The sequence below is a fragment of the Terrapene carolina genome, unplaced genomic scaffold, assembly GCF_002925995.2.
Source record: "Terrapene carolina triunguis isolate 2854851 unplaced genomic scaffold, T_m_triunguis-2.0 Scaffold614, whole genome shotgun sequence".
Lineage (NCBI taxonomy): Eukaryota > Metazoa > Chordata > Testudines > Emydidae > Terrapene > Terrapene triunguis.
This window is the reverse complement of record NW_020664965.1, coordinates 81272-107510: the sequence shown is the minus strand read 5'-3', so window position 1 is coordinate 107510 and position 26239 is coordinate 81272. Positions and strand designations below refer to the sequence as shown.

Genomic DNA, 26239 nt, shown 5'->3' with positions numbered 1-26239 from the left:
CTCTTTATTTGCCTTCAAGTCAGAGCTGCTCCCAGCGAGGACGGCCAGCAGCTTAAAATGGACCTTCCCTGGCCCCCAAAGAGCTGCTTTCTCCTGTCTGCGTGGGAAGGGGTCACAAAGGTGGGGGCCTCAGGTACCGCAGCTGGAGGTGTGGCCACGCCAGCCCTGTGGGCATGGTCCAGCCGGGCTGCTGCCTGCATGGCAGCACCACATAGCACAGCGCTGGCAGCAAGAGGAGTGTCGCAAGCAGGGCCAGCAGCAGGCGGCTGGGGAGGAGGTGGGGCTGTGGCCGATGCAGAAGGAAAATCTGGCCCAAGCGAAGCCTGCACAAAGAAACATGCTGCTTTTACAAAGGAGAGATGCTGCGGCTTTCTCCCTCTCATCCAGAATGCACCAGAGGTGCCCCCCGCGTCCCCGTCCCCCCATCAATCCCTCAGGAAGAAAGCTCACACCAAGATAAAGTGGGGGTCGAAGATGTCCCATCCCCCCAAGTCTGATCCATGCACGGGGGCTGTAGCAGAGAGGAATTAACACCAGTGTTGGCAAACGCCCCTCTGCACACACGGTTCAGAGTTCTCCGTTAACCCTGGCGGATATTTTTATTTCACTTTAGACCAGGCTTATTTCACTTTAGCTTAAATCCTTCAGGAAGCGGTTTAAGCTGACGTGAAAGGAGAGCGTCCACCCTGCGGTTTGCAGCCAGCTAAACCGAGTGAAATTCGCTCCGTTAGGCAACCTGGTGCCACTTTCTCCCGGGCGAGCCCGGAGCCTTGTCCATTTCCCTTTGCGTCTGGATTCCTACATTGCAAGGTCAGCACGGCCCGGTGATCCACTCTGAGCTCCTGTGTCCGGCTGCCCGAAGGACCACCCTGCCTTAATTGCTGTCTGAAACAGACCAGGCCTGTGAGCGAAACAGCCAGGCTTGAGTTACATGTGGCCAGTGATGGAGAACTGACCCCAGCCGCTGGATCGTGTTATAGACCTTTGTCTGCTAGACTGAAGAGCCCGTGATGTCGGTACTGACAGAGTGTGATCAAGTCCCCCCTTAACCATCTCTGGGAGCTAAACAGACGTGGCTCCTGGAGCCGTGTTTTCCAATCCTCTAACCGTTCCGGGGGCTCTTCTCTTAACCCTCTCCAATTTATCGACATCCTTGAGTTAGACACCGGAACTGGGCACAGGATTCCAGCAGGGACAAATACACAAGGAACATAATCACCTTGCTGCTCCTGGGATTCCTGCGGTTTATACATCCCGGTGCTGTGTGTGATACAGCAGGAAAACCATCCTAGACTCCCCCACGCATGCTCTGGGACACCCCCGGCGCTGGCCGGACAGAGCTCTTCGGTGGGAGAGTGGCACTGTGTAGGCACGGGGGTGGGGTGGAGGACCGGGATTAGACCGAACTCTGCAGGGGGCTACTCACCATGGGGCTACGGTTTCGAACCAGCAGTCCTGCAGCTGCTTCTGTTTGACGGGGACGAGTGCTCCTTGCTGCAGGCCTCCCGCAGAGCTCCTGGAACAGAGAAGCCAAGCTTTGCATCTCGGTGCATCGTCGTGATGAGGGATATTGAACAAGGCCGTTGGCTGGGCACTGTGGGGAGGGACAGCTTGAGGCTACGTGCTCCAGACACACGGTACGTCTACACGGCGATAAAAAACCTGTGGCTCTGGGTCAGCTGGCTCAGGCCGCGGGGCTATAAAAGGTTCAGACCCCTCGTGGGGTCTCAGAGGCTAAATACACTCTGGTTTTATAGCCCCGAACCCTGTGAGCCCAAGTCCGCTGACCCAGGCCAGCCACAGCCCTGCCACGGGTCTTTAATTGCAGCAGGGAGATACCCAGGCAGGGCCACTCACCTGCACAGAAGCTGAGCAAGTCACAGAGCCGTTAGGAATAGTGAGAAGAGCTCGGTGAGATCCAGCCCGGCAGGGCAACTAAAATCGTTCTAGACACAGGCTGCACACTGTGCTCTGGCCCATGGGGGAATGGCAAACGCCCCCATTTCTAAGGGTGCGATCGGGCTTTTGCTGGAGTCGGTGAGAGCAGGAGAGCACCAGACGTGATCAGAGGCTTAGAAAACGTGACCTCTGGGGAAAGGCTAAAAGAACTGGGCAGTTTAGTTTAGAGAAGGCTGAGGGGGGAATAAGTCTTCCAATATGGATGAGGTTGTTCTAAGGACAGCGATCGGTTCTCCATGTCCACCGAGGGTAAGACAAGAGGGAACCGGCTTTGTTTGCAGTGAGTGCCGTTTGGGTTGGATATTAGGAAAAGATTTCTAGCTTTAAGACTAGCTCAGCAAGGGAACGGGCGAACAAGGGAGGCTGTGGAAACCCCTTTTACGACCAGCTTGGACAAACACCTCTCAGGGACGGTCTAGGTTTACTGGGTCTGTCCTCAGTGTGCGGGGTGGAGTAGATGACCTCTGGATGTCCCTTCTGTGGCTCTGAGCTGGTGGAAATGATCTTAGCTACCGGGAAGTCAGCAGAGCTCCGTGTGCCAGCTGCAAGACTGTTCCATCTCTCAGGGGTGTAACCGGACCCCTGTGACGGCTCTCCACCACGGTTAAAATGCCAGCTAGCTGCTTCAGCAGCTTTTGGTCACCCGCAGGCTTACCTCTCTGCTGCACTGGACAATGGAGTGTCTGCGGGCCCGGCCTCCAGACAGATAGGCTTTGCTGCCTGTGAGAAACAATCCGACACAATGAGGAGTGAACGGGCTATTGTTCCAGAGCTGTCCCCACCCTGCTCAGCAGAGCTTAGCGGCCATACCTCAGGCTGTGCTGTGATACAGAACTGCCCTGGCAGCAGGATGGGTTTTACAGTAGGGTGCTGGTCAGATTATCCCAGCAGGGAGCTGGGGTCTCTCTTCTCTGCTGGCTCCAGAGGGTTGCCAGGAGGCACACTGCTTGAAATCAGTATTCTTTCACCTAGCGCTTAATTTGCTCCGTGATCTAGTGGAAGCTGGGCAGGTTTTCCAAAGGGGTTGAACATTTAGACAGATAAGAATATCTTGGATAATAAGATCATTAAAAAAAACTAACCAGGAGTTTTAGCTGAGCACCTTGCTAACGGATTTAGCCTCACAACCCCCTAGGAGGGAGGGAAAGACTGTTATCCCCCATTTACAGCTGAGGCACATGCAAAGAGGGGTAGAGCAGGGATTCAAACCCATGTTGCCAAATGCCTAAGTGAGGGCCCAAACCACGGGACCATCTGCCTTGGCTGGTTTAGGGGGGATGTAAACCCTCATGGTTCAGAGACTGCGTTTAAACGTGGGGTAGGATATCCCGTAACTGTAGGGTGCTGGCTCGGTCGGTCACTGGTCTGATCCAGCCTGGCAATTCTCCTACGTTCCTAAAGCGGGCATGAAAGCTGGCATGTGGTAGGCAAAGTTGGCATTTCAATTGGCTGAGGACTGTAGTGCAGAAGTGGGCAAACTATGGCCCACGGGCCACATCCGGCTCGCGGGACCATCCTGCCTGGCCCTTGAGCTCCCAGCCGGAGAGGCTAGCCCCCGGCCCCTCCCCCGCAGCCTCAGCTCGCTGTGCGGTCAGCACTCTGGGCAGCAGAGCTGGGATCTCCTGCCGGGCAGTGTGGCGGCGTGGCTGGCTCCGGCTGGGCGGCACGGCTACCAGTCCAGCTGCTCTGAGCAACATGGTAAGGGGACAGGGAGCAGGGGGTTGGATAGGGGGTGGGGTCCCGGGGGCAGTCAGGGGACAGGGAGCAGGGGGGTTGGATAGGGGGTGGGGTCCCGGGAGGGGGCAATCAGGGGTGGGGGTTCCCGGGAGGGGACAAGTAGCAGAGGGGGTTGGATGGGTGGGGTGGTTCTGAGGGGGGCAGTCAGGGGGCGGGGGCCAGGCTGTTTGGGGAGGCACAGCCTTCCCTACCCGGCCCTCCATACAGTTTCGGAACCCCCATGTGGCCCTCAAGCCAAAAAGTTTGCCCACCCCTGCTCTAGCGAGCCGGGTAAAAAGCGGAGGGATCTATACTGCATCACCTGCTCATCTAAAAGGCTTGTTCTGCTGCCGATCTCCGAGCACAAGTCCTGTCTCTCTGGGAGGTCTGGCAGCCTTGTGCCCATTTTATGGACAGTGCCATAAGCACAAAAATGGCTTGCACCTAAAAGCACACTGCACGGCCCGGTCTGCACTTACACTGGCACAGCTGTGTGGGTCGGGGGTGTGACAAAACCACACCCCCAGTGTAGACACAGTGATGCACACGTAGGAGTGCTACAGTTGGACAGATGGTGCTCCTACTCCAGTAGAACGCCTCCTTCTGTCCGTGCAGGTTGTATCTATGGTGGGCATAGGCTGTGTGGTGTAGATAGAGTCTAAGACCAATAGCGAACCCAGGAGTCCTGCTCCAGTCAGACTGCTTGGGGGTGCCCAGCTGGAGAAGCAATGGACCCTTAAGGAAATGGATTGTAAAAGTGAGACCCGGGGCGTGGTCAGTCAGTAACGGGGGAGTTCGCTCTTATGGGGAAGTAGGATTTTTGCTGCAGTCCATTCCCCACTGCTACGACAAGACCGCAGCAGCAGTGGCCTGCCTCATGGTGGGGGCTGTTCACATAAACAGGTCCCTTACGGGAAATCGTGAGGCAGACACATAAATATTGTTAAGGGCCATGTGGGTTTTTTATTCCCTTTTCCCTAGCAGAAAACAATTTTCTTTAAAAGGAACCTCTTCCCATCCAGGGCCCCCGTGTGCTGATAAGAACCTCTTAGCAGGAAAGGGGTAATTAGCGAGCACAATGGAGGAGATTAGCCCATTAAGAGAGAGATGTTCATTTGTCTTTAAGTGGGGGAGGAGGGGGGCACGGTTATAAAGGAAATAAAGGGTAAAGTTCAGAATGGCCTGATCTAACCGCCGCCCCCACCCCCTTGTCTCCGCTTGTTGCACAATTCACCTGCAGCCACAGGAAGCGTTGTGCACTAGTGTAAATGACTGCACAAGGGGCAAGGCAATGGTGAGCTCGGCTCTTTCTACTCGTCTCTGCTGGTGCTAGCACAGCTGCAGCTCCTCCGGGCCAGGGAAGGCCTATTGTAGAAGCAACTCCTGCTGCTGCTGGCATCCTTAAGGCTATGGCCTAGATGCTCAAAGGCATAGGCGCCGGAGCACCCACGGGGAAAAATTGGTGGGTGCTCTGCACCCACTGGCAGCTCCCCGCCCCCCCGCCCAGGTTACCTCCACCTCCGCCTCCTCCCCTGAGCGTGCCGCCTGCCCGCTTTTTCCCCCCTAGCTCCCAGCCCTTGCACCGCGAAACAGCTGTTTCGCACGGCTGGGAGGGAGGGGGGAGGAGGGGGAACGTGGCGCGCTCGGGGAAGAGGCGGGGATGGGGATTTGAGGAAGGGGTCCAATAGGGGCAGGGAGGGGGCGGTGTTGGGGCGGGGACTTTGGGGAAGGGGTTGGAATGGGGGCGGGGCCGGGGCGGCGTGAGCACCTACTGGCGCCGGGGAAAGTTGGCGCCTTGTTTCCAGTCTGAATTTGTCTAGTTTCACCGTCCAGCCTTTGGATCATGTTAGAGTCGTCTGCCGGATTGAAGAGCCCTCGATTAGCAAATTTATGTTCCCCGTGCGGGTACCTATAGACTGTGATCGAGTCGCTCTCCGCTTTATCAACATCCTTCTTGAATTGGTCTCTCTGGGACTCACTTTCCCTATCTGTAAAATGGGGATAATCCCTTCCTTTCTCGGCCTGGGCTATTTCGATTCTAAGCTCTTCAGGGCCAGGGCTGTCTCTTGCTGTGTGCATGTACCGCACCCAGTCAATGAGGCCCTGATTACAGCTGGGTGCTACCGTAACCCTACAAGTGTTACACCCACACCCCTTGCCCAGTCGTGTGTTTAATATTTCTTTCGAAGAAGGAGGGAGAGCAACCAGCTCCAAGAATGCAAATGACCTCCAGAACCCTATTATTCAAATGGCTGGTGCTCTCCATGGGGCGATTAGTGGCTAATGCCCCCTGGCCGGGTGTTCACGGGCGTTCATCACCATCAGTTTCCCTACTGCCGGCGCCACTTTGTAACCGAGCACGGATTGGAGTTGGGGGATGAAATCTTATAGGCCTTTGCCGGCCATGGGGAGGAGAGTAAATCTGAGCTTCTCTGCGGTTCCACGTGCTGGCTGGGCTGCTGCCTGTACAAATAAGGCTGGTTCTGCAGCTGGTGTAGCTGACAGCGTCGCAGGATCTGGCCGGAGCATGGAGACACTCGCGCCTGAGTCTGACAGCGCCATTATTATTTATAGCACTGGAGCAGCTAGAGGGCCTGACTGGGAGCGGACGCCTGCCAAGGCTGTAACTCATCCGGCTGAAATCAGGCTAAAGGCATTCCCCTGGGTCTGTGCTAGCAAAGGTGATTGGATTTAGCTAGCCCACGTTAGCTAAGGTCTGTACCTTCCCTTCCGGCCAAGGAAGCACATGGGTCTCCACGCAGGATAAGCAGCTGTGCTCTTCACTGGTCCCCCTGGCGAGTTTAAGCTGCTCCTCTGCGCCATGCGCACACAGCTCTTCCTTGGCTGGGCAGCTCCAGTCTCCCCTCTCCTCTGTGCTAGATGGGAAGAGAGGGGTTGTTTATCGTCGCAGCAATGCCCTAACAGAGATCGGCGCTAGGCACTGTACAAATACATACATAAAGGGAGAGGGTCACTCTCCCAAAGAGCTTACGTGCTAAAAAGACAAGACAAAAGGTGGGAGGGGAAACTGAGGCACGGGGCAAGGAAGGGACTTGCCCAGGTTTGCAGCAGAGATGGGACTAGCATGCAGGTCTCCTGACTCCCAACCGAGTGCCCTATCCACTCCCCACGCTGCGTCTCACTAACGGATCCGTCTGCCAGGGAAATAATTTAAAGTCTGGTTTTACGCCCATCAAGAACAACCAGATTCCACAGGTTTCCCAAGAGATCACAGCTGCTCCTTGCAAACGCCCCGCTGCTCCGGATCTGCTGGGAGTTCGGCAGATAGCTTGGCTGGCAGTGGGGAATGTTGTTATTTATTAATTGTTTATGTTGCAGACACACTTAACAATCCCAATTAAGGATCAGGCCCCAGGCGTCATTGGTCTGTGGGTGTGTACATACCCATCCCCCCATCCTGGGTTAAGGGTTAAGCACAAAACAAGTAAGGTTATCTGCCAGCACCCAGATCAGCACGAGGGGCGATGACGAAAAAGCTGGTGCTCCGTTCTCCGCAGGCGGTGTTAAAGGAGTGAAAAAGGCGCCCCCACCGACTCTGCTGCAAACACGGCTAAAGCCAAGCAAGGATGAGAGACAGGCTGGTTCTGGGTGGCTTCCATGGAGCCGCACCTAGTCACGCCAGCGCCCAGGCTGGCACCGCGGTCTCTGCACCTTGACGTTGTGAGACGGGCGTCCTGACCCAAAGCACTACATGCTCCATGAAGACAGCGGCCAAGTTTGCTGTCACACTTCCTGCCAATTGTTGGATGAGCTAATTAGCGCATCGGTCAATCTGCATACACTGCAGGCCTCGCTAGTAATTAAGCGTGTGACTGGCGCAGGTATTAACATGGATCAGGAGATGATGATGCAGGACCAGAACCTGTGTTACCAGCACAGGGCACTTCCCCTAGGCCAAAGGGAGGAGCGTTTCCCTGAAGTAGCTGCCAATTCTGTCAGTTACCGGACCCGCACTGCAATAAAAGACCCACGACTAGCCCGGGTCAGCTGGCTCGGGCTGCGGGGTTATAAATTTGGGGATCTGAGACCCTGCAAAGGAGGAGGGGCCCAGAGCCTGGGCTCCAGCCCCAACGTCTACACTGCAGTTTTCTAACCCTGCAGGGTGAGCCCCAGACAGCTGCCCTGGGCCAGGGTGGCTGTTCCGTGGGCGTCTTATGGCAGTGCAGACATGCCCGATGGAGCTGGGGGAAGAGCTGGCAGCATGGGACGGGTCGAAGGCAGCTCCCACGTCCCTGATCCCCTCTTCGTACCTTTCTGGCATCTCTGTCGTCAGTCGCTGCTGCTGCTCAGCCAGCGCTTTGGCTTCCCCGGTGGGGCTCGGCTGAGCCAGCCATGCTGGGGTGCAATCGGCCGCGCCCACATCCTGGGGAAACAGGTCCCTGAGTTAGTGCGGCCAACAGCTGGGTAAGGCAAACATCTGGGGGCTGTTGTCCAAGGCTCCCAAAGCGCGTCCCCGGGCCAGCTAAGCTCTGCAGTTCCCATGTGAGTGCAGCTGGCTCCCTTTTAAGCCACAGACAAGAGCAGAGACTCACCATGCTCACGCGGTGAATGAGGGGCAGAGGCAGGAATAGAACCCAGGAGTCCTGACACGAGTTCCCCCTCCCCCGCTGTAACCACTAGCCCTCGCTGGCCCCTGGAGTTGGGAATAAAATATTCCGACGCTATCTCCCACTTCCCTGGACCACATTCCCTTCCACGGCAGGGACTAGGCCTCGCAACTCCTGACTCTCAGGCCCCCCCACCCCGTCCTAACCTCTACACTCTACTCGCTGCAAGAAATGGAGACCTCAAGAGTTTTTAATGCCCCCTGCAAACGGAGCGTGCCTCCTACCGAGCCCCCGCCCCGCTCCCTGCAGCACAAGCCCCCTGGCGCCAGCACTGAGGGGAGAGCGCCCCCTGCAGCACCGAGAAGCATTGGAGTCAGCACAAATAAGGGAGAGCACCCCCTACCGAAGCACCAGGACATCCTGCGGCCTTAGCTGGGCTTTTGCTGAAGGCCTCCCTTCCAGCTCGTGCCCAGTCCTGTGTTCGGCTCTGCGAGCTTTGACTAATCTGAGTATTTAGCCCAGCATCTGGCCTGCCGTCAGCCCATCATGGCGGCTCTCGGGGTCAAGTAAAGGGGCAGGGCTCCAGCTGGTGAGAGAGCTGGAATATTGCTTCCCTCTCCTCCCACGGTTCCCACCCTCACCTGCTCCGCTGCCACCGCCCTGACATCCACGGGACTCATCCCGACAAGCAGCTGTGCCGACGCAGGCGCTCCTGAGCCTGGCCACATCCCACACAGCGGGCTGGGCAGACGGGCCTCGGCCTTTCGTCCCTGCGTGGAGAATGGGGCGGGGCGGAAGTGCACATACAACAGTGATTTATCCTCCTGTGAACTGTCCTTGGGCGGACTGAGGGTCAAACCCTCAGCTGGAGAACATCGGCAGAGCCCCGTTCCGCTAAGCCCATGTGGCTTCTAAAACCCAGGTGCTCGGTGTTTCAAATTAGCCGAGGCACCCGAAATAACTGGCTGCCAATGAAAAACAGGGACTAAACAGCCCCCTGCCTCAGTTTACCCCCTGGGCATCCTGCAGATGAGGACACTGATTTGCACTTTGAGATCCGTAGATGAGAGCACCCCGCACGGTTATTCCTTATTGTTCTAATACTGAGCCCCGGGACGTTTCCTCCCAGGTCAGAGCTATTTGGGGACGTTTCTAATGCAATTCGTCTGTGGTCTGATATATCAGCCCCGCCCTGCAGATGCTCCGGGACTGCTGACGCTGCAGCGATACTGTGGCGTTCTCTCGCCCTGTCTCTGGAAGGAAGTGGTGGCGGCTTCCCCGAGGGATGTGGAGCTGTCCGGGTCCGAGTGACAAGCCCAAGTGCAGTGACGGGTACAGTCGAGCTTTGCACACAGAAGGGATGTGAAAAGCTGCTTTGGGCGAGATGTTTCCCTGGTCTTTCTGTAGTAGTAGTAAGCAAGCGCGCTGCCTTGATTCATAGATTCTAGGGCCAAAAGGGACCCCTTGCTCCTCTGGTCTAACCTCCTGTATATCCCAGGCCATAAGACTGCCCCGAATTAATTCCTGTTTCAACTACAGCAGATCTTTTAGAAAAACAGCCCATCTTGATTTAAAGAAGGCCTGGGACGGGGAATCCACCAGAGCCGTTTCAAGTGGTTAATTCCCCTCACTGTTCTGAGTTTGCTGGGGAACTGGGGGCCAGCATGGAGTCTGAGGACACAGCACCCCCTACTGCATGCTGCGGGCCAGTGCCCCCTAGTGCATCACCAACGCTACTACCCTTAGCTGTTCCTTTGAGGCCTCCAGGACAGCTACTGGGCAGGCCTAGCCTGGCTTGACTTTTGAACTCCGCCAGGATCAAAGCACAAGGTTAATTGGGCTTGCCAGAACAATGAGAGAGCCAGGCTGCCCTTCCCCCTACCTGCTGGATTTCTTCTATCTCCACGCAGAGCGGCTGTGCCGGAAGCTGAACGTGGGGTTTACGCTCGTGGGGCAGCTCCTTCGGCAGCCTGTATAAAGACAGTCAGTTCTCTTTCCTCTTCCAGCCTCAGCATTCAGTCGTCTAACCTCTGGGATATCCCTGCTAGTCACATAAATATCCAACCCCTCTTTGAATTGTACTAAATGCTTGGCCCCAGCAGAACCATGTGGCTATGAGTTCCACAGTCTACTCCCCAGTAGTTAGAGGTCAGCTCATGGCCAGACTCAGGTGGGCCAGAGCTTTGGCTATTTAATTTTTAATCTTTACCATTTGAAGTCTGGATGGTTTAATTACAGTTAAGGCCAATGAAATTTCCAGCAATCAGCTCTGAATTCAAAATTGCAGGGCAGGGAGGGTCTTTATGTTCAATGTTTGTACAGCACCGAGCACCGTGGGGCTGGCACAGAAAGAGGGCGTTGGTTGCCTTAGGTCAGCAGTGGCAGAGCTGGGACTATACGGCCTCTGGCAGATCTGCCTCCTGGGCCACCGAGCTCTTTTTGCTATGGATTTAGCTCCATTATATGGTGCCTGGGACGCTGTACAAACATTACAATGATAACCCAGGCCCGACTCCCCTGTGCCCCGGTGACTTTTCCATCCCTGACTGTTGTGATCTGAGAGCAGTTTGCATCATCAAAAATGGGCCCTGGGTGACCCAGGGGGAAAACACCCAGCCAATTGCTAGGAGCGTGGCAGCAGCACCAATGCCCTATGGGACCAGGTGCTGTACCTGTGTCTAAACAGCCAAGAGAAGGATTATCATCCTCCGATGGGGAAACCAAAGCAGAGAGAGAGATGAGGGTAATTGTGGCAGAGCTGGGAACTAAGCCAGTTCTCCTGAGTTCAGTGCCTTACCCACAGTCCTTCATAACTCTGAGCCTTTATTATCATCAATGCAACATGGGCAGGGCCAGAGAAGAGCTCAGAAACCTGATTCTCTGGGGTCGTCTGGATCTCCCATCCCCAGTGCGGGAGAGTTGCTAAGCAAACTGAACTGTCTCCCTGCCCCCAACATTTCTTCCTGTGGCGTCCAAGCCCCACAGCTTCCTCCTGAGCATGAGGCAGGAAGAGACTTTGCTCAAACCGCACACCTCACCTCTGCACAGCGTGGTGCGCCTGCAGTGTTCATGCCGAGTTATGAGAGACAGGCCCCGGAGCCCGACAATCGCTGGATAAAGATCACCAGAGAGTAGGGCTGGGAGGAGTGTTTCTGCATGCACCCGGTAGCTCGTGGATCAGGGCCCTTTCCAAGCAGGTGCAGCCTAGCTTCCAGCCTCCGGTGAAATTTGTCCTGTCCCCAGCCATGCAACCCAGTTTTACGTCAGGCACTGGGGTCTGAGCTGGGAAGCGGTGAGGTCAGCGCAGAGGTCCCAGCAGGCAGAGCAGGGAGCTCACATTACACATCTGCCCTGGGCTTTAGCAAGGCGGGGAGCTGAATTTCAGTCTAGCTCTGGGGAAGAGGCTACAGGGAACAATCCTGCCCCACCCTAAGGGGCAGGGGATGGGCTAGATGTGAAACGCGGGTTTCAGAGCTGTCCCTAGGCACTCGCTGGAGACAGGGCTGCCGAGTTTGCTTGGACGTATTCCTGGAGGTTTCATTGCATGACATAATCTTCAATTAAAGATTAACCTTTAATTCCTGGAGACTCCAGGACAATCCTGGAAAGTTGGCAACCCTAGCTGGTTTTTTTGGGGCCAGCATCCCTGCCCTGTGAGAGCAGCCCGAGCTCCCCTTCCCATGCTCTCTGCTCCTCCTCCCACCTTTCTGACACCCCTGCCAAAGAATGACAAGTGCCCTGACCTCTCCCTGGCAAATTGTTACAGCCATCCCATATCGCGGTAAGGCGAGCAGTTCATGCATTACATTACGGTTCCAGATATAAAGGGTGTGCAGAGGTTTTAACGAATGGGTAACCCGTCGTTAGAGCCCCACAGCTCAGGAGGTGCCTTAGCACGGTCCATAACACCTTGCGCTGAGGGGCTTAGAACCGTCTCTAACCCGCGCTGCTCCCGTCCGCTACATGTTTATTAGATCTACTGATCGCTGATTCGCCCTTTATAAAGGGAGCCTGGTACGCAGCATGACAGGGCAAGGCCCCGGTCACACAATGTGCACACACACACCCCGGGAGTTTTGCCACCTATCTAATCTAGGTCTGTCCGTCTAAGTGCCAGTCACTGGTTCTCATTCTGCCTTTCTCCATGAGATTAAAGAGCCCTTTAATACCCAGGATTTTCTCCCCAGACACTGTAATCAAACCACCTCTTGCCCTTCTTTTTGGAGACACTAAACAGATTGAGCTCCTTGCGTCTCTCACCGCCAGGCACTGTTTTGCCCAGCTCTTGCATCATTTCTGCAGTTCTTCTCTGCACCCTCTCCAATTTTGCAACATCTTTTTTAAAACGACGACATCAGAACTGGACGCAGGATTCCCGTTTCGTCTCACCATCACTCAGAGCACACGAGAAGGGATTCCTGAAACGAGCCCCTCGCTCCTGGCTGAGCCAGGGCAGAGCTTTTATGAAGAGACACTCTGTCTTGATTAAAAGACTGATGGAGAGACCCGCCCGTCCCGAGGTGAGTTGTTCCACTGGTTAATTACACTCTGTTGAAAATCGGCATCTCACTTCTAGTCTGAATTTGTCAGCTTCAGCTTCCATCCATTGGCTCTGGAGTGAGCTAACCTAGGCCTCAGGGTGTGTGTGTGTGTCTGCCCTCATTAGACAGACACAGGGACAGATTAGATGGGATAGTTTATGGCTCAGGGAATAAACCATGATTTCATCTGCCTGAGGTTCCCTTCTGAGCAGGTTATTCCAGGACCGTCCCTGCTAGCAGCTGGCTGCCGGAGGGGACGGGACAGAGCGCTGGCCTTGCAATTCCCATGCAGGACGGACAGCGTTCACCAGGCACCCTTCGGGGGAGCCAGTGGCATGCCGCCGGGTATGCACTAGAGCCCAGAAGCAACCCCCAACACTCTGAGCGGGAAGCTGCACGCATCAGACTGTACGGTGCGTGCGGTAGAGCTCCCACAGCGCCGCTCCTGCCTTACTTCTTCAGGGATTGCAGGGCGCCCCCTACGGGCTGCTCTCCGTAATGTCCATCCTCCGGTGGCCCCATGGGACTCAGCTGTGGCACAGAATAATAACCAGGGAATAAGGCTCTCTCAGCTACACTCCTTTGCACCCCCTTCCTCCAGCCCGCTTGGGGCTGCTACTCAGGTGGCTGTGCCCTGGGGGGTGTCCTGTCAGGATCAGGACCTGTAGCAGGCTGCCTGATGGCTAGGAGGGGTCAGCAGACCAGCTCAGCCCAGCAGCAGCCGTTTGGTGGCTGTGATAGCTCCTGCTTGTCCCCAGCCTTGGACCCAGCCCTGCTCCTACTTCACCTCGGCTCTGACCTCAGCTCCAATTCCTGACTTCGGCTCTGACCCTTGGCTCGGGCACCTGGCCTCTGACTCCTGCTCTGACCTGGGGTGCCTATGCCTGGCTACGGACTCCTGCTCAAACCGCCCACACCCCGGTCTCTGACACATTCTCCCTGCCCTTCGTGCCAGCCTGGCTGGTGTACAGACAGTGAACGGCGCTGGGTACCAAGGAGGGGCTGCTCAGAAGGACTTACATGGCCAGGTCTTCGGTGGTTTGGCACAGCTGCTCCTGCAGCTGGCTTGTTTCCAGTCTCAGCTCCTGTGGAGGAAGGACAGATCCTCTGGAGTTTCCTCTGCCACATAAGCCGTGTTCTCCCAAACCACCCAGCTCATCAGGCATTGCTACAGCCAGCGGGCCTAGTTCTCGGTTACACTTGCACACCTCTAGGTGGCCCTGGCACAGTAAAGGGTCCTTAAAGTGGGGCAGAAATGGCCCTCTAGAAACTCCCCATTGTGCAAGGAATATAACGGCTCTCCCCATAGCCCCTGGCATAGGGGGCCGGTGGGGGGCATGGCCGGAGCACACGGCATTGTGGCTGTTCTCAGCTACCCAAGCCGCACAGGAGCCAGATTGGAGGCGTGGCCAGAGGGGACCATAGGAAGCAGGCTTTAAGTTAGAGCAGCCCTGAGGTCACTCTAACCTACGCCAGGGCCCCCTATTCCACAGCTCTGGAATACAAGGAGTGCAAAGATGGCTTAAAGCAGGGGTAGGCAAACTTTTTTGGCCCAAGGGCCACATTGGGGTTGCAAAACTGTATGGAGGGCCAGGTAGGGAAGGCTGTGCCTCCCCAAACAGCCTGGCCCCTGCCCCCTATCCAACTCCTCCCACTTCCCACCCCCCCCCAGAACCCCCAACCCATCCAACACCCCCTGCTCCTTGTCCCCTAACCACCCCCTCCCGGGACTCCCTGCCCCTAACTGCCCCCAGGACCCCACCCCCTATCCAACCCCTCCTGCTCCCAGTCCCCTGACTGCTCTGAACCCTATCCACACCCCCGCCCCCTGACAGGCCCCCCGGGACTCCCACGCTTATCCAACCCCCCCGTCCCCCATCCCCTGACCGCCCCCCGGAACCCCCTGCCCCTTATCCAACTCCCCAGCCCCGGCCCCCTTACCATGCCACTCAGAGCAGCATGTCTGGCAGCCGTGCCGCCTGGCCAGAGCCAGACACGCTGCCGCGCCGCTCAGCAGGAGTGCGCAACCCCGCCGCCCAGAGCGCTGCCCGCACAGCGGCGTATCTGCGGGGGAGGGGCCTGGGGCTAGCCTCCCCGGCCGGGAGTTCAAGGGCCGGGAAGGACGGTCCCGCAGGCCGGATGTGGCCCGCGGGCTGTAGTTTGCCTACCTCTGGCTTAAAGACACCTTAACCTGCTCCTCCAACACTCACCCCCGTGCCCCTGGTGCAGGAGCAGAGTCCCTGAGATTCAGGCCCAGCCGAACTTAGGGATCTCCTGGGAGTCCTCGGTCATTGAACCTAGTCCCTGCAGGCCACTCCGTGGTACCATAAACTTATCAAGCTCCACGATCAGACTAATGTTTGCCCCCACCACTCCTCCGGGGAGGCTGTTGTGGAAACTCCCTGCTCTCATGGTTAGAAACCGGCTTCTAATTTCCAGTTTAAACTCATCCCTGGCCAGTTTATCACCGTTTGTTGAACTCGGGTGACCAGCACTGGACACAGAGGTCTCACCGGTGCCTGGCACAATGGCGTGAATACTTTTGGGGGCCATTTGGCCTAGGACACCTGTCTCCTCCATGGTTCACTGCTCCAGGAGGAGGATACAGAGAGAGCACACAGGGCTGGGCAGGGACGATCCAAGCTCTTTGGTGAATCAGGTGAAGAGGCCAACGGAGCAGATGGACAGGACCATTCATTACCTGCACCACTGTCCTGTACTCCGCCAGCATCGCTGTCAGTTCTTCGGCACGGTTTGTTTTCTGTAAAAAGCCCCAAAAAAACAGCTTTGCCCCCTCTGTCATGGTGACTTCTGTTGCTTCAAAGGGGGCTCTGACAGATTATCCCCGCGTGGCTGCTTATTAGACACAGGTCTAGCTTTGATCTTAATTGTGAGGGTGCAGCGACACCCGCTGGTTGTGACGAGCACTGACAGCACACCCAGAACCACGATTTGCATAGGTTTTAAAGCCAGAGGGACCATTGTATTCATGTAACCAGACCTCCCGCATGACACAGGCCAGAGAACGTCACCTGCATCGAGACCCATAACTTCTGCTGGCTGGAAGTTTAAAGGCAGCTGTACACAACACACATCAGTGACAATAACACCTGCTCTTACCAACGACTTTTCTCGCTAGATCTCAAAGCGCTTTACAAAGGAGGTTAGTGTCATTACACCCACTGTACAGGTGGAGAAACTGAGTCACAGAGCGGCCAAGTGACTGATCCAAGGTCACCTAGCAGGCCAACAGTTGAGCCGGGAACAGAACCCGGGTTTGCTGAGGGCCAGTCCAGCGAAACAAACAAACAGGAGGATGGACAGAAAGGAAAATTCAGTACTAGAAACAACACCACCCACCCTGTTCGCAGTCACATACCGATTGCTCACCTCAGTAAGGGCAGTGTCTTTGCAGGAGAGGAGAGTTTCATATTCACAGAGCTGGGTCTAGAGAAAGGAAATATATACTTCACCCTTAGCCCGTCATCAAAGATCTCAAAATACCTGACATTCACTGGTAAATTTTCAAACCCCAGTGGGAAAGTGGGGTGGTATAGGATCATAGAAATGTAGGACTGGAATTCCCCATGTCCAATCCCGTGCACTATGGCATTAATCCCATTTTGCAGCAGGGGAAACTGAGGCATAGGGTGGGGAAAGAGAAGTGTTCCCCCAAGATAACACAACAAGTCAATGGCAGAGTTAAGAATAGAACCCAGGTGTCCTGATGTCCACTCAGATGCTCTAAGCCACTACACGATACAGGCCAAAATGTTGGGAAATTCAAACATTTTAAAATGAAAAGTAGAAATCTCATCATTTTTCACAAAACGAACATTCCAAAAAATGTTTTATATGAAAATAATTTAGAATAGAATAGTCAAAATGGAACCTTTTGATAATTTCCTGTTGAAAGCGAGACGATGTCGCAAAACGTTTAGATTTTGTCATATCAGCATTTTCGATCGGAAAATTTCTGACCACTCTGCTTAACAGCTAGGAGGACTTGTACGGATGCAAAAGTCTTTGCTGGGCTTCACACGCTTGCTTGCAAGCTGCTCAAGGAAGCCAACAGAAGCTGTGGGTTCTCAGCGCTGTTCAGGAGGAGGTACTTAGAGCCTAGCAACTGATTTAGGTGACATGCATGTTTGCAATGGTTGTTAGTACCTTCAGATCTGCCTTCTCAGCAACCAGCCCCGCAACCTTCTGCTTCACTCTGTCTCTCTCTGTGAGCAGCTTCCTGTTCTGTAAAGCAGCCGCAGGTCAAGCTTAGGGTTAATTAGCAAACCATAGCAAAGAGACATGAGAAGGGAGCTCTCTAGCTGCTCCTCTGGCCCCTTCGCCAATGAAATGCAGCCGCTGCTGGGGTGGGACGCACAAGCAGTTGAAAGGTGCAAGCAGCTTAGCACAGGAAGCGAAAATGAATTCCACATCCAGCCGAAACTGCTCCTGCTGCTGCACTGGGGCCCTGGAGTCAGCACTGCTGCTGGAGAGTGTCCCCTCGGAGCCCCCTGCCCCCAGCACAACGCTGGGACACTGGAATAATTGATGTTGAAGCCAGAAGGGACTATTCGGATAATATAGCTTGACCTCCGGCAGAACACTGAGTATTTTACCCAGAATTTCCCACCGCCCGCCCCATATCTAGTGGTTGAGGTAAAATGTCTCTTTCAGAAAGACGTCCTGTCTTGGTTTAACGACTCCAAGTCCTAAAGACTCTGTCCTATCCCTTGGTAAATTGTTCCAAAGTGACATGTCTAATAATCCTCGCTCCTAACATTGCACGCCTTGTTTCCAGCCTGAATGTATCTAGGCCAGAGGTGGGCAAACTACGGCCCGCGGGCCACATCCAGCCCGCGGGACCGTCCTGCCCGGCCCTTGAGCTCCCGGCCGGGGAGGCTAGCCCCCGGCCCCTCCCCGGCTGTCCCCCCTTTCCCGCAGACAAGCCGCCGCGCAGGCAGCACTCTGGGCGGCAGGGTTGTGCACTCCTACCAAGCAGTGTGGCAGGCTCCGGCCAGGCAGTGCAGCTGCCAGACATGCTGCTCTGAGTGGCATGGTAAGGGGGCCGGGGGGTTGAATAAGGGGTGGGGGGTTCCGGAGGGCAGTCAGGGGACAGGGAGCAGGGGGCGGTTGGATGGGGCGGATGTTCTGGGGGCCTGTCAAGGGGCGGGGGTGTGGATAGGGGTCAGAGCAGTCAGGGGACTGGGAGCAGGGAGGGTTGGATAGGGGGTGGGACCCCGGGGGCAGTTAGGGGCGGGGGGTCCCGGGAGGGGGTGGTTAGGGGACAAGGAGAAGTGGGGGTTGGATGGGTTGGGGGTTCTGAGGGGGGCAGTCAGGGGGCGGGAAGTGGGAGGAGTCGGATAGGGGGCAGGGCCAGGCTGTTTGGGAAGGCACAGCCTTCCCTACTCGGCCCCTCCATACAGTTTTGCAACCCCAATGTGGCCCTCGGGCCAAAAAAGTTTGCCCACCCCTGATCTAGCCTCAGCATCCAACCCCTGGATGCTACTCCACCTTTGGCTGCTACCTTAAGGAGCTCTCTAGGGACTCACAGACCTTTTAGTCCCCTTTTCACCTTCTCTGTGATGAGCTAAGGAGATTGTATTTCATTGCAAGGCAGATTTTCCAGACCTCCTCTGTGCTCTCTCCCAATTCACTACTGACTCAGAGGGGAGACCGCCTCCCACTGAATCACCCACACTGCCCCCTGCGTGGTTCTTGGTGATTTGGCATTAACGTACAGACATGGTTGACTTCACAAAGACGGTTCCAAACTTTTGTTACTCTCCAGAGCCCTCCTCACCTCCTCTTGAAGACAGTCCACTTGTAGAGAGAGGCACAGCTGTTCCTTCTCCTATAAGTTTAAAAAACAAAACAAACATGGACCTAAGCTGTATCCCGCAGAGTTTGCCTATGCCATTATTAAAGGAATGGCCACGTCTCGGTTCAATAAATTGCAGTAACTGGGCTGCGGGTGTTACTTGTTATCAACACACATTTATTTTTACATCCCCCTGCAATCCGGGTGGTTAATTTGCATCAAGAGCCGAGTGCCCCACGACAGCTGTGCCACGCCAAGAAACCACTCATGGCTGCAGCAGATGGGAACTTTGAAATGCCCATGGGTTTAAAGAAAGACAACAAAAACTGAAGTGTACTCAGTGCTGGCAAAAAGCGCCAGATTGACGGGCTGAAATCTTCTTTTTATCCCACAAAGCGGGCACACTATGGGCAGTCGCCGGGAAAAGGTTTTGCTCTCCCACATGCTCCCCCCTGCGGATTTTCCTCCGCACTGCACTGCTGGGTTATCAGTTGGTGTAAATCAGGGGTGTGTCAGTTTCACATGGTCACTTTCTGAGGCTCTCAGCAAAGAGAAGGCAAGGAAGTTGAGATTTTCTTGGGTGGTTACATAAACATAGTCTCACAACTGGGCAAACAGCTGCAGAGAGAGTGCGTGACTTGTGCAAAGCCACATGATAAATCAGCAGCAGTTTCAGGTAGTGAACCCAGAAGCCCTGGCTCCCAGCCCTCCCTGTTCTAACCTGATTCTCCCCCACCCCCAAGGCAGTGATAGAACCCAGGAGTCTTAGCCCCACTGCTCTAGCCACTAGGAAATACTGCTTCCCCAGTGAAATCAGGCTAGCTGCCTGAACCCCCAGCCAGGGAAATGTTGCTGAAACAAAGACTCACAAGCACCTACCAGCTGTCGGGCCTGTGAGTAAAGTTTGCCCTTCTCCTCTTCCAGACTTTTTGCAATAGCCTTCAGGTCTTCTAGTTCGCTAGCCACTGATTTAGCCTGTTCCAGGGCCTGTTGCGTGCTACCAAGGAGAGCAGCCGGTTAGGAGAGGCCAGTAATTCAAACCTCTTAATTAGCAACAGTCAAAGTAGCCTAAAATAACTGCAGTACAGGGCCAAGTGTCACTGAATAAGATATCTGAGTTTCCTTGGAAGCCTTAGGAGTTGCAATGGTTCAGGTAAATGATGGATGTATTCGTTATTACTCTTTGTATTTTGGTAGTACCTAGAGGCCCAGTGGTTGACCAGGGCCCCAGTGTGCTAGGTGCTGTACAAACCGAGCAACAAGACGGTCCCTGCCCCAAAGAGCTTCCAATCCGAGCAATGAATACAGCTGCTAAATTCCCCTCCATAAACACACAGCGGCTACTCGGTTTAAAATATCCAGCGCCCAGAAGGGGGAGATTGCTGAAGCCTCGTGAAATAACGAACAAATAATAATAACCCCAGACCGAGTGCTTCACCTGCCATTTAAATACAGCCAGCCAGGAATGGGACGTGGAGGCCGTGTCTCAGCACGCACCGAGGCTGCACAGCAGCTGGGCACGGGAAGGCAAGGTGAATCCTGTACCCGGTCCGCACCTCAGGCAGGGGAATTTAGGGAGGCGGAATGGAATTAGCCAGGTTGGGATGTAGCCAGCAACACCTGGAAGAGCAAGCCCTATCCTGCAGTGAGCATGCCTCAGGACCTCAGAGACTGTGAGCAATCAGCATGTTTAATGTAGACCTCACCCTATCACCTCCAAACAACACACTGGAGCAGTGGGGCCAGCAGTGAGTGCCGGGGAGTGCGCCCCCTGTTCAGCCCCTGCCCCGCTCCCTTCAGCACCACACTGGGGCCAGCACTGCCTGCCTGAGGAGAGCATCCCCTACTGAGTGTCACACACAGCTCCCTGAAGCACACTGCCCCTAGAGCTGTGCTGGGGCATCAAAGTCAGCGCTAAACCAGAGAGGGGGGCAGTGCCCCTCAGCCTGCACCCTGCAGCCCCCCGGCTGCCTCCCATCCCACTCACCTTCTCAGTCTGCCTTGCAGCTGGGAGAGCTCTTCGGTGAGGCGGGAGTTGAGTTCCTCAGCTGCCTCGATGGTCCTCTGCAACTTGGCATTCTGCACAGCCAACTTTTTGTTGCCATACTCCAGGTCTTCAATGCTGCTCATCAAGGCGGCAGCCTCTTCCCTTGGAGACCGGCATGAATGAAGGCAAGGGGGCAGTCGGTAGGGAGATCTCGCCTCACTTGCACTACCGTCACGCCAAACAGCATCACCCACTCCACCCCAGTCTCCACACCACAGGCCCAGCACTGATCGGGGGGGGCGTTCAGTCACTGAGCCTGAGATTTTTGTCTTAGCCCCGCTAGGAAATGGACTGGAACACCCCCACCCCATATCACACCTGACTGGGTGGCGATCAGATGGCATTGCCTACAGGCTGGCAAAGGAGACCTGGATCGGCAGCACCTGGTAAGACCCGCCAGAGAGTGATCAATCCAGATCACGCTAGCGATCAAGCTAAGCCAGCGTACGGTTTCTAACAGTGGCCGGTGCTGGCTGGTTGGGAGAAGGGCGTGATTGTGAATGCATCTCATTACTGAACATGGCACACTTAGGAGAGTTATCCCTTCCTGACTCCCTGAAGCATGTGAATGGTCCCTGTGGCTGCTGTTCGCATACAGTAGCATCTAATCCTTTTCTGGAAACTTACACAGGTATGAGCCTCTAATATCCTACAGCATGGGTCAATTACATCTCAGCCGTCCTGATCTGGCTGACTATAAGAAGTTAATACTTACGAGTTTACACTGCTGACATCCCCGCCATATCCCTCTAACTGAGCACCACTAGAGACAGGCCTCCTCCTCCCTGAAGAGGAAAACCAGAGAGCAATGTCAGGACCACAGCCTTACAATGGGTTTCTGGTTGTGACGCTCGCGGCTGCCAGGAGTAGGAAAAGCAAATGGCAACCTGAAGATCAATATCGAATTATGCCCAGGAACACCTGCTCACTGGCTCCCACTCACCGGCTAGGAGGGGTATTAAACTGAGGAATACGTTATAACTGACCTTTAAGAGTCTTTCTCTTGTCTGTGAAAGGCCACTGGCCCCTCCTGGGCTCACTGGAGATGTGCCACGGGAGGATGTCCCAGCTTCTAAGCTGCGCTGGGGGTAGGGGGTGCAAAGGTGGCTGAATGCTGTCTGTGTTTCCCCAATTCTGGAGCTATCCAGAGAGCACTTGAGTCTTCAGCATAAGGTAGAGCAGCCCAGAGGTTGTTTTAACTTACCCATGGCTGCTGGTAACCCTTAGAGGTTGTGACTGTGGCTGGGATAACTGGAATGCAGAGATACTCTGGCCACATCCCCGCTTTCCTGTGCCAGAGGCTGGGGGGAAAGACCTGGCGTGGCAGGCCTACTCAGTCTATCCTCATACAAAGTATAATGTAGGCTCATATACCACACCCACCAAAGAAGTGAGGGCAGAGGAAGGCACTTAGGACCAGATCCTCAAAGGCATTTAGGCGCCTAACTCCCGTTGGAGTCCAGACTCCTGGGTTCAGTCCCATCATCTGAAGATTGCCCTAAGAACTCCCAGGTAGCCAGCTCGGCCAGCTTTCTGGCTGCTTTGCAGAAGCCCAGAATTGGGTCCCAGAAGACCCTTGAACCACACGCCTTCACATACGCAGACAAACCCAATCAGACACAACCCTTCTGCCCTACAAGCTAATCAAGCTCTTTCTCCTACAGACCAGGCAGGAAGAGAGAGACCACTGTTGATTATTCTATTTATAAACCCTCAGGAGGTGCTCAGATGCTACAGCGACAGAGGGGCTATGCAAGGATTAATTATGAGCGTCTTTCAAAACCTGGGTGGTTTCCTGTGTCCCCAGCAGAAAGGGCAAGGACAGACGCCTCAGTCAGGCCAATCAGTAGCACAGCAGGCTGCATTACCGAACCGTCTATATTTAGAATTAAATACACTGTCCTTTTTTTATTATCCCTTTCAGCACAACTTACCAGATGGCCACAGGCACATATTGTCCACAAACTTATCTCGCTCCTTCGTGCTGTCTAATCCCCTGGAAGAAACATAAATTAATAGTCATAATTCCCACTTTATCACCATTCGTACTAAATGAATCTCGTGCTCTGTGCGTATCGGGTGAATATTTTCCCTATTCACTCCCCGCATCTTAATAAACACAAGGATGAAAATAGTTCTTCAAGTTTAGTGGGGGGTGTTGTACCACGCTGTAATTAAGGCAGGACGGTCGCTTAATTAGTCGGGGGTAAGAAACGATCAGGTCTCTTTAATGATTTAAGTCAGAAAAGCTATGCACGCAACAGGTGAGCCTTAGGGGTTGTCCATAAAGCTCTGATAGAAAGCCCAGAGAAGGGTTATATTATGCATTTCATGTGGCTGTTTAGTTGGAAGGGAACAGAGGTAATAAATATTAATATTGATAACGAGAGCTGATTCTGGAAGCCTTTTTTTTTTTTGTTAAAGACTAAGAGGCACATATCACATAGATACACAGCTGGACGGCACAGGGCGTGGATTCTTACAGCAGTGTGGTTCTCTGATAAGAGAAAGAGACTCCTAGAACAACTCTGGGAGATGTATATCAAGTCCCCGCAGGGGCGTAGGAGTCAGGACTCCTGGGCCCCAACTCTTGGAGAGAATATAGACTAGGAGGGCAGAGCAGGATTCCTGGGTTCTATTTGCTGCTCTGTGGTGTTGTGTTGTCTAGGAAGTTAGAGCAGGAGGGAATGGGAGTCAGGACTCCTGGGTTCCACTGAGTTCCTGGGTAACCCTGGCAGGCCAAGCCACTTGGCAGATGCAGATCGGTGCATAGCAGGATATTCACAAGGCCTTAGGTGCCAAACACCCATTCGTTTCCATTTTTTTTAAAGTACCTTTGAACATCTGGCCTTTCACCTGTCTGTGCCTCAGTTTCCCTTTCTGTGGATGAAAATCTTACCCTCTCTTGCTGTGGGGTTGTAACACCTAAGCCACAGCTGTTCCTAAATTATCTACTCACCCATCCTGCCGACAATCTGCAATCCAGTTCTTCATGACAGCATGGAAGGTCGATAAATCCACAGTGACGCCCCTCTCTTCTGGGTCCAGCATTTTGTAAAGCAACTGCAGTCTCCCTTCCTCACAGCTTTGCCCTGTCACAGACTGTAAGTACTCGATAATATGGAAAACAGACACCTGTCCTGCAATCAGAAATTCAGACACACCAATACTCACCCCCTAGCAAACCGGGAACATTGCTAGAGATGGAAGGTTCGTCTTGTGACTACAGAGATGGCCTGGGAGTTTGGAGATCAGTGGAATCAATGGGAGGGAGGCCCAGACCCTGGAAGGGATTTAGGTGTTTGAGTTGCTGGAATCCCTGTGTAGTTGACAATGGATTTGTGTATTGTCCTAAATCCACATCAAGGCACCTAAATAAAGTGACTTTGTTTTCAAAGTGACCCACTGAGGTCAATGCAACCTCTAATTAACAGGTGGGGCCATCTCTGCTGCAGCTACATGGTAATCTATGCCCCTTCTGCTTCATAGCAGTATAGCCCCCCCACCCCTCCAGGAAGTTGACCATGCAGCCTGCTTTCAACTCAGCCTTGTTAACTCCTAGGAGAGTGGAAGATCCCAGGTACAGGACACTAGGACGCAAGGAGGTTTTTTCAAAGGTCTTGAGAATGGGAGGTAGGTGCAGGGGCTGGGATTTGCCATCTGAACGCTCACTGGCTGATTCCACTCTGAAAGGAGCCTTCGAATCTAACGCACAGGTTGATTTCCTGGCAGCACTGAAGTGGCTGGGACTCTGCAGGGGCTGTGCATTTCCGGCTGACACTAGAAAGCTTTCTACCTGTTTGTTCCAGGTCACAGGCTTCAAACGTGCAGGTCAGTACGTGCTCCTCAGAGCATCGGCTCTTGCTGCTGACGGCAGCGCTCTCCCATGACTCTAGTAAGGAAGAGGAGAAGAGATGTAACACTTACAGGCTAAGAACATAAGAACGGCCAAGCTGGGTCAGCCCAATGGGCCATCTAGCTCAGTAACCTGTCTTTGACAGTGACCAGTGCTAGACGCTTCAAAGGGAATGGACAGAGCAGGGCAATCATCCAACGATCCATCCCCTGTCCGCCAGTTCCAGCTTCTGGCAGTCAGAGGTTCAGGGACACCCAGAGCACGGGGTTGTATCCCTGACTATCTTGGCTAGTAGCCATTGATGGACTTACCCTCTATGAACTTATCTAATTCTTTTTTGAACCCAGTTATACTTTTGGCCTTCACAACATCCCCTGGCAATGAGTTCCACCAGCTGACTGTGCATCATATGAAGAAGTACTTCCTTCTGTTTGTTTTAAACCTGCTGCCTATTAATTTCATTGCGTGACCGCTGGTTTTTGTGTCATGTGAAGGGGGAAATAACACTTCCCTTCACTTTCTCCACACCATTCTTGATATTATAGACCTCTATCATATCCCCCCCTTAGTCATCTCTTTTCCAAGCTGAACAGTCCTAGTCTTTTTAATGACTCCTCCTATGCAAGCTGGTCCATATTCCATATCATTTTTGTTGGCCTTCTCTGCATATGTTCCAATTCTAATGCATCTCTTTTGAGATGCGGTATCCAGAACTGGACACAATATTCGAGTTCTGGGTGTGCCATGGATTTATATAGTGGCACTATGATATTTTCTGTCTTACTATCAATCCCTTCCCTAATGGTTTCTAAAACACCGTGAGCTGCTGCACATGGAGTGAATGTTTCCGGAGAACTGCATGTCTGGTTCCAGACCTAATTACCCGTAAGCAAACTCACCCCCGTTCTGGACTGTCCTATGATCCCATTACTGTGCTGTGGGATAGTGGACAACTCGCCTTTGTGATTACACTATAAGGAACAATCCTGACCTGTCTGAGGGGGCAGAAAGGTGGGGAAGGGTCTCCCAGGAATCTAATACTATAGGTTTTTCCCCTGCACTAACTTTTAAGATGCCATGATTCAGACACTCACCGCAAAAATCCCATGCTTATGCCCAGGGATATCAACAGACCAAATTCTGCTTATAGCAGCCCACATCTGGACTAATTCCTCGGACTTAAATTGAGTTATTCGGGATTTATGTTGACGTAACTGAGGGCAGAACTTGGCCTGACAGGTCAAATCACAGGACGTGAGTCAGAGGAGAATTGAGTTCACAAAGGCTGATACACGTAACCACAGTAAATATGTAGGTATTTATCTTTCCATCTCCATACACTCCCCCACACCCCATCTATCTGTCATGCAGCAACCACCACGGTACCCAAGCATTCTTTGATCTCTTACCCTGACAACTTGGAATAACCAAGTCAGCGTCCATACTCCATACTAAAGCAAGCCCTACTGAGCAGCGTGGTGGGAGGCAGCTATGTGGGACAGGATGATTCATCCACCTCTGTGACTTACCTCAATTCAAATAAAACCCAGGCTGCTCCCCCATGCACCCAGGGCTGGCTCCAGGCACCAGCTTAACAAGCAGGTGCTTGGAGCGGCCAAGGGAGAGGGGCGGCACCTGCGGCAATTTGGGGGCGGCAGGTCCGTCACTCCCTCTAGGAGCGAAGGACCTGCCGCCGAACTGCCGCCGCCGATCGCGGCTTTTTTTTTTTTTTTT

General features: G+C 54.1%; 1 protein-coding gene across 1 annotated transcript in view; it reads right to left on the bottom strand.

Moving 5' to 3' along the window:
• Window positions 1-26239, bottom strand: part of CCDC155 (coiled-coil domain containing 155) — a 27271-nt gene continuing 1032 nt past the window's right edge. The window contains exons 2-20 of the mRNA XM_026659260.1: window positions 26093-26095; window positions 24446-24541; window positions 23609-23789; window positions 22577-22645; window positions 21365-21430; window positions 20590-20799; window positions 19482-19599; window positions 18585-18635; window positions 16952-17029; window positions 16175-16231; window positions 15486-15545; window positions 13805-13869; window positions 10126-10213; window positions 8885-9013; window positions 7947-8059; window positions 6398-6551; window positions 2615-2679; window positions 1427-1516; window positions 1-323 (exon numbers count right to left, since the gene is read on the bottom strand). Coding sequence (XP_026515045.1) covers window positions 113-323; window positions 1427-1516; window positions 2615-2679; window positions 6398-6551; window positions 7947-8059; window positions 8885-9013; window positions 10126-10213; window positions 13805-13869; window positions 15486-15545; window positions 16175-16231; window positions 16952-17029; window positions 18585-18635; window positions 19482-19599; window positions 20590-20799; window positions 21365-21430; window positions 22577-22645; window positions 23609-23789; window positions 24446-24541; window positions 26093-26095 — 1904 coding nt within the window. The 3' untranslated portion in view covers window positions 1-112. The remainder of the gene's footprint in view (window positions 324-1426; window positions 1517-2614; window positions 2680-6397; window positions 6552-7946; window positions 8060-8884; window positions 9014-10125; window positions 10214-13804; window positions 13870-15485; window positions 15546-16174; window positions 16232-16951; window positions 17030-18584; window positions 18636-19481; window positions 19600-20589; window positions 20800-21364; window positions 21431-22576; window positions 22646-23608; window positions 23790-24445; window positions 24542-26092; window positions 26096-26239) is intronic.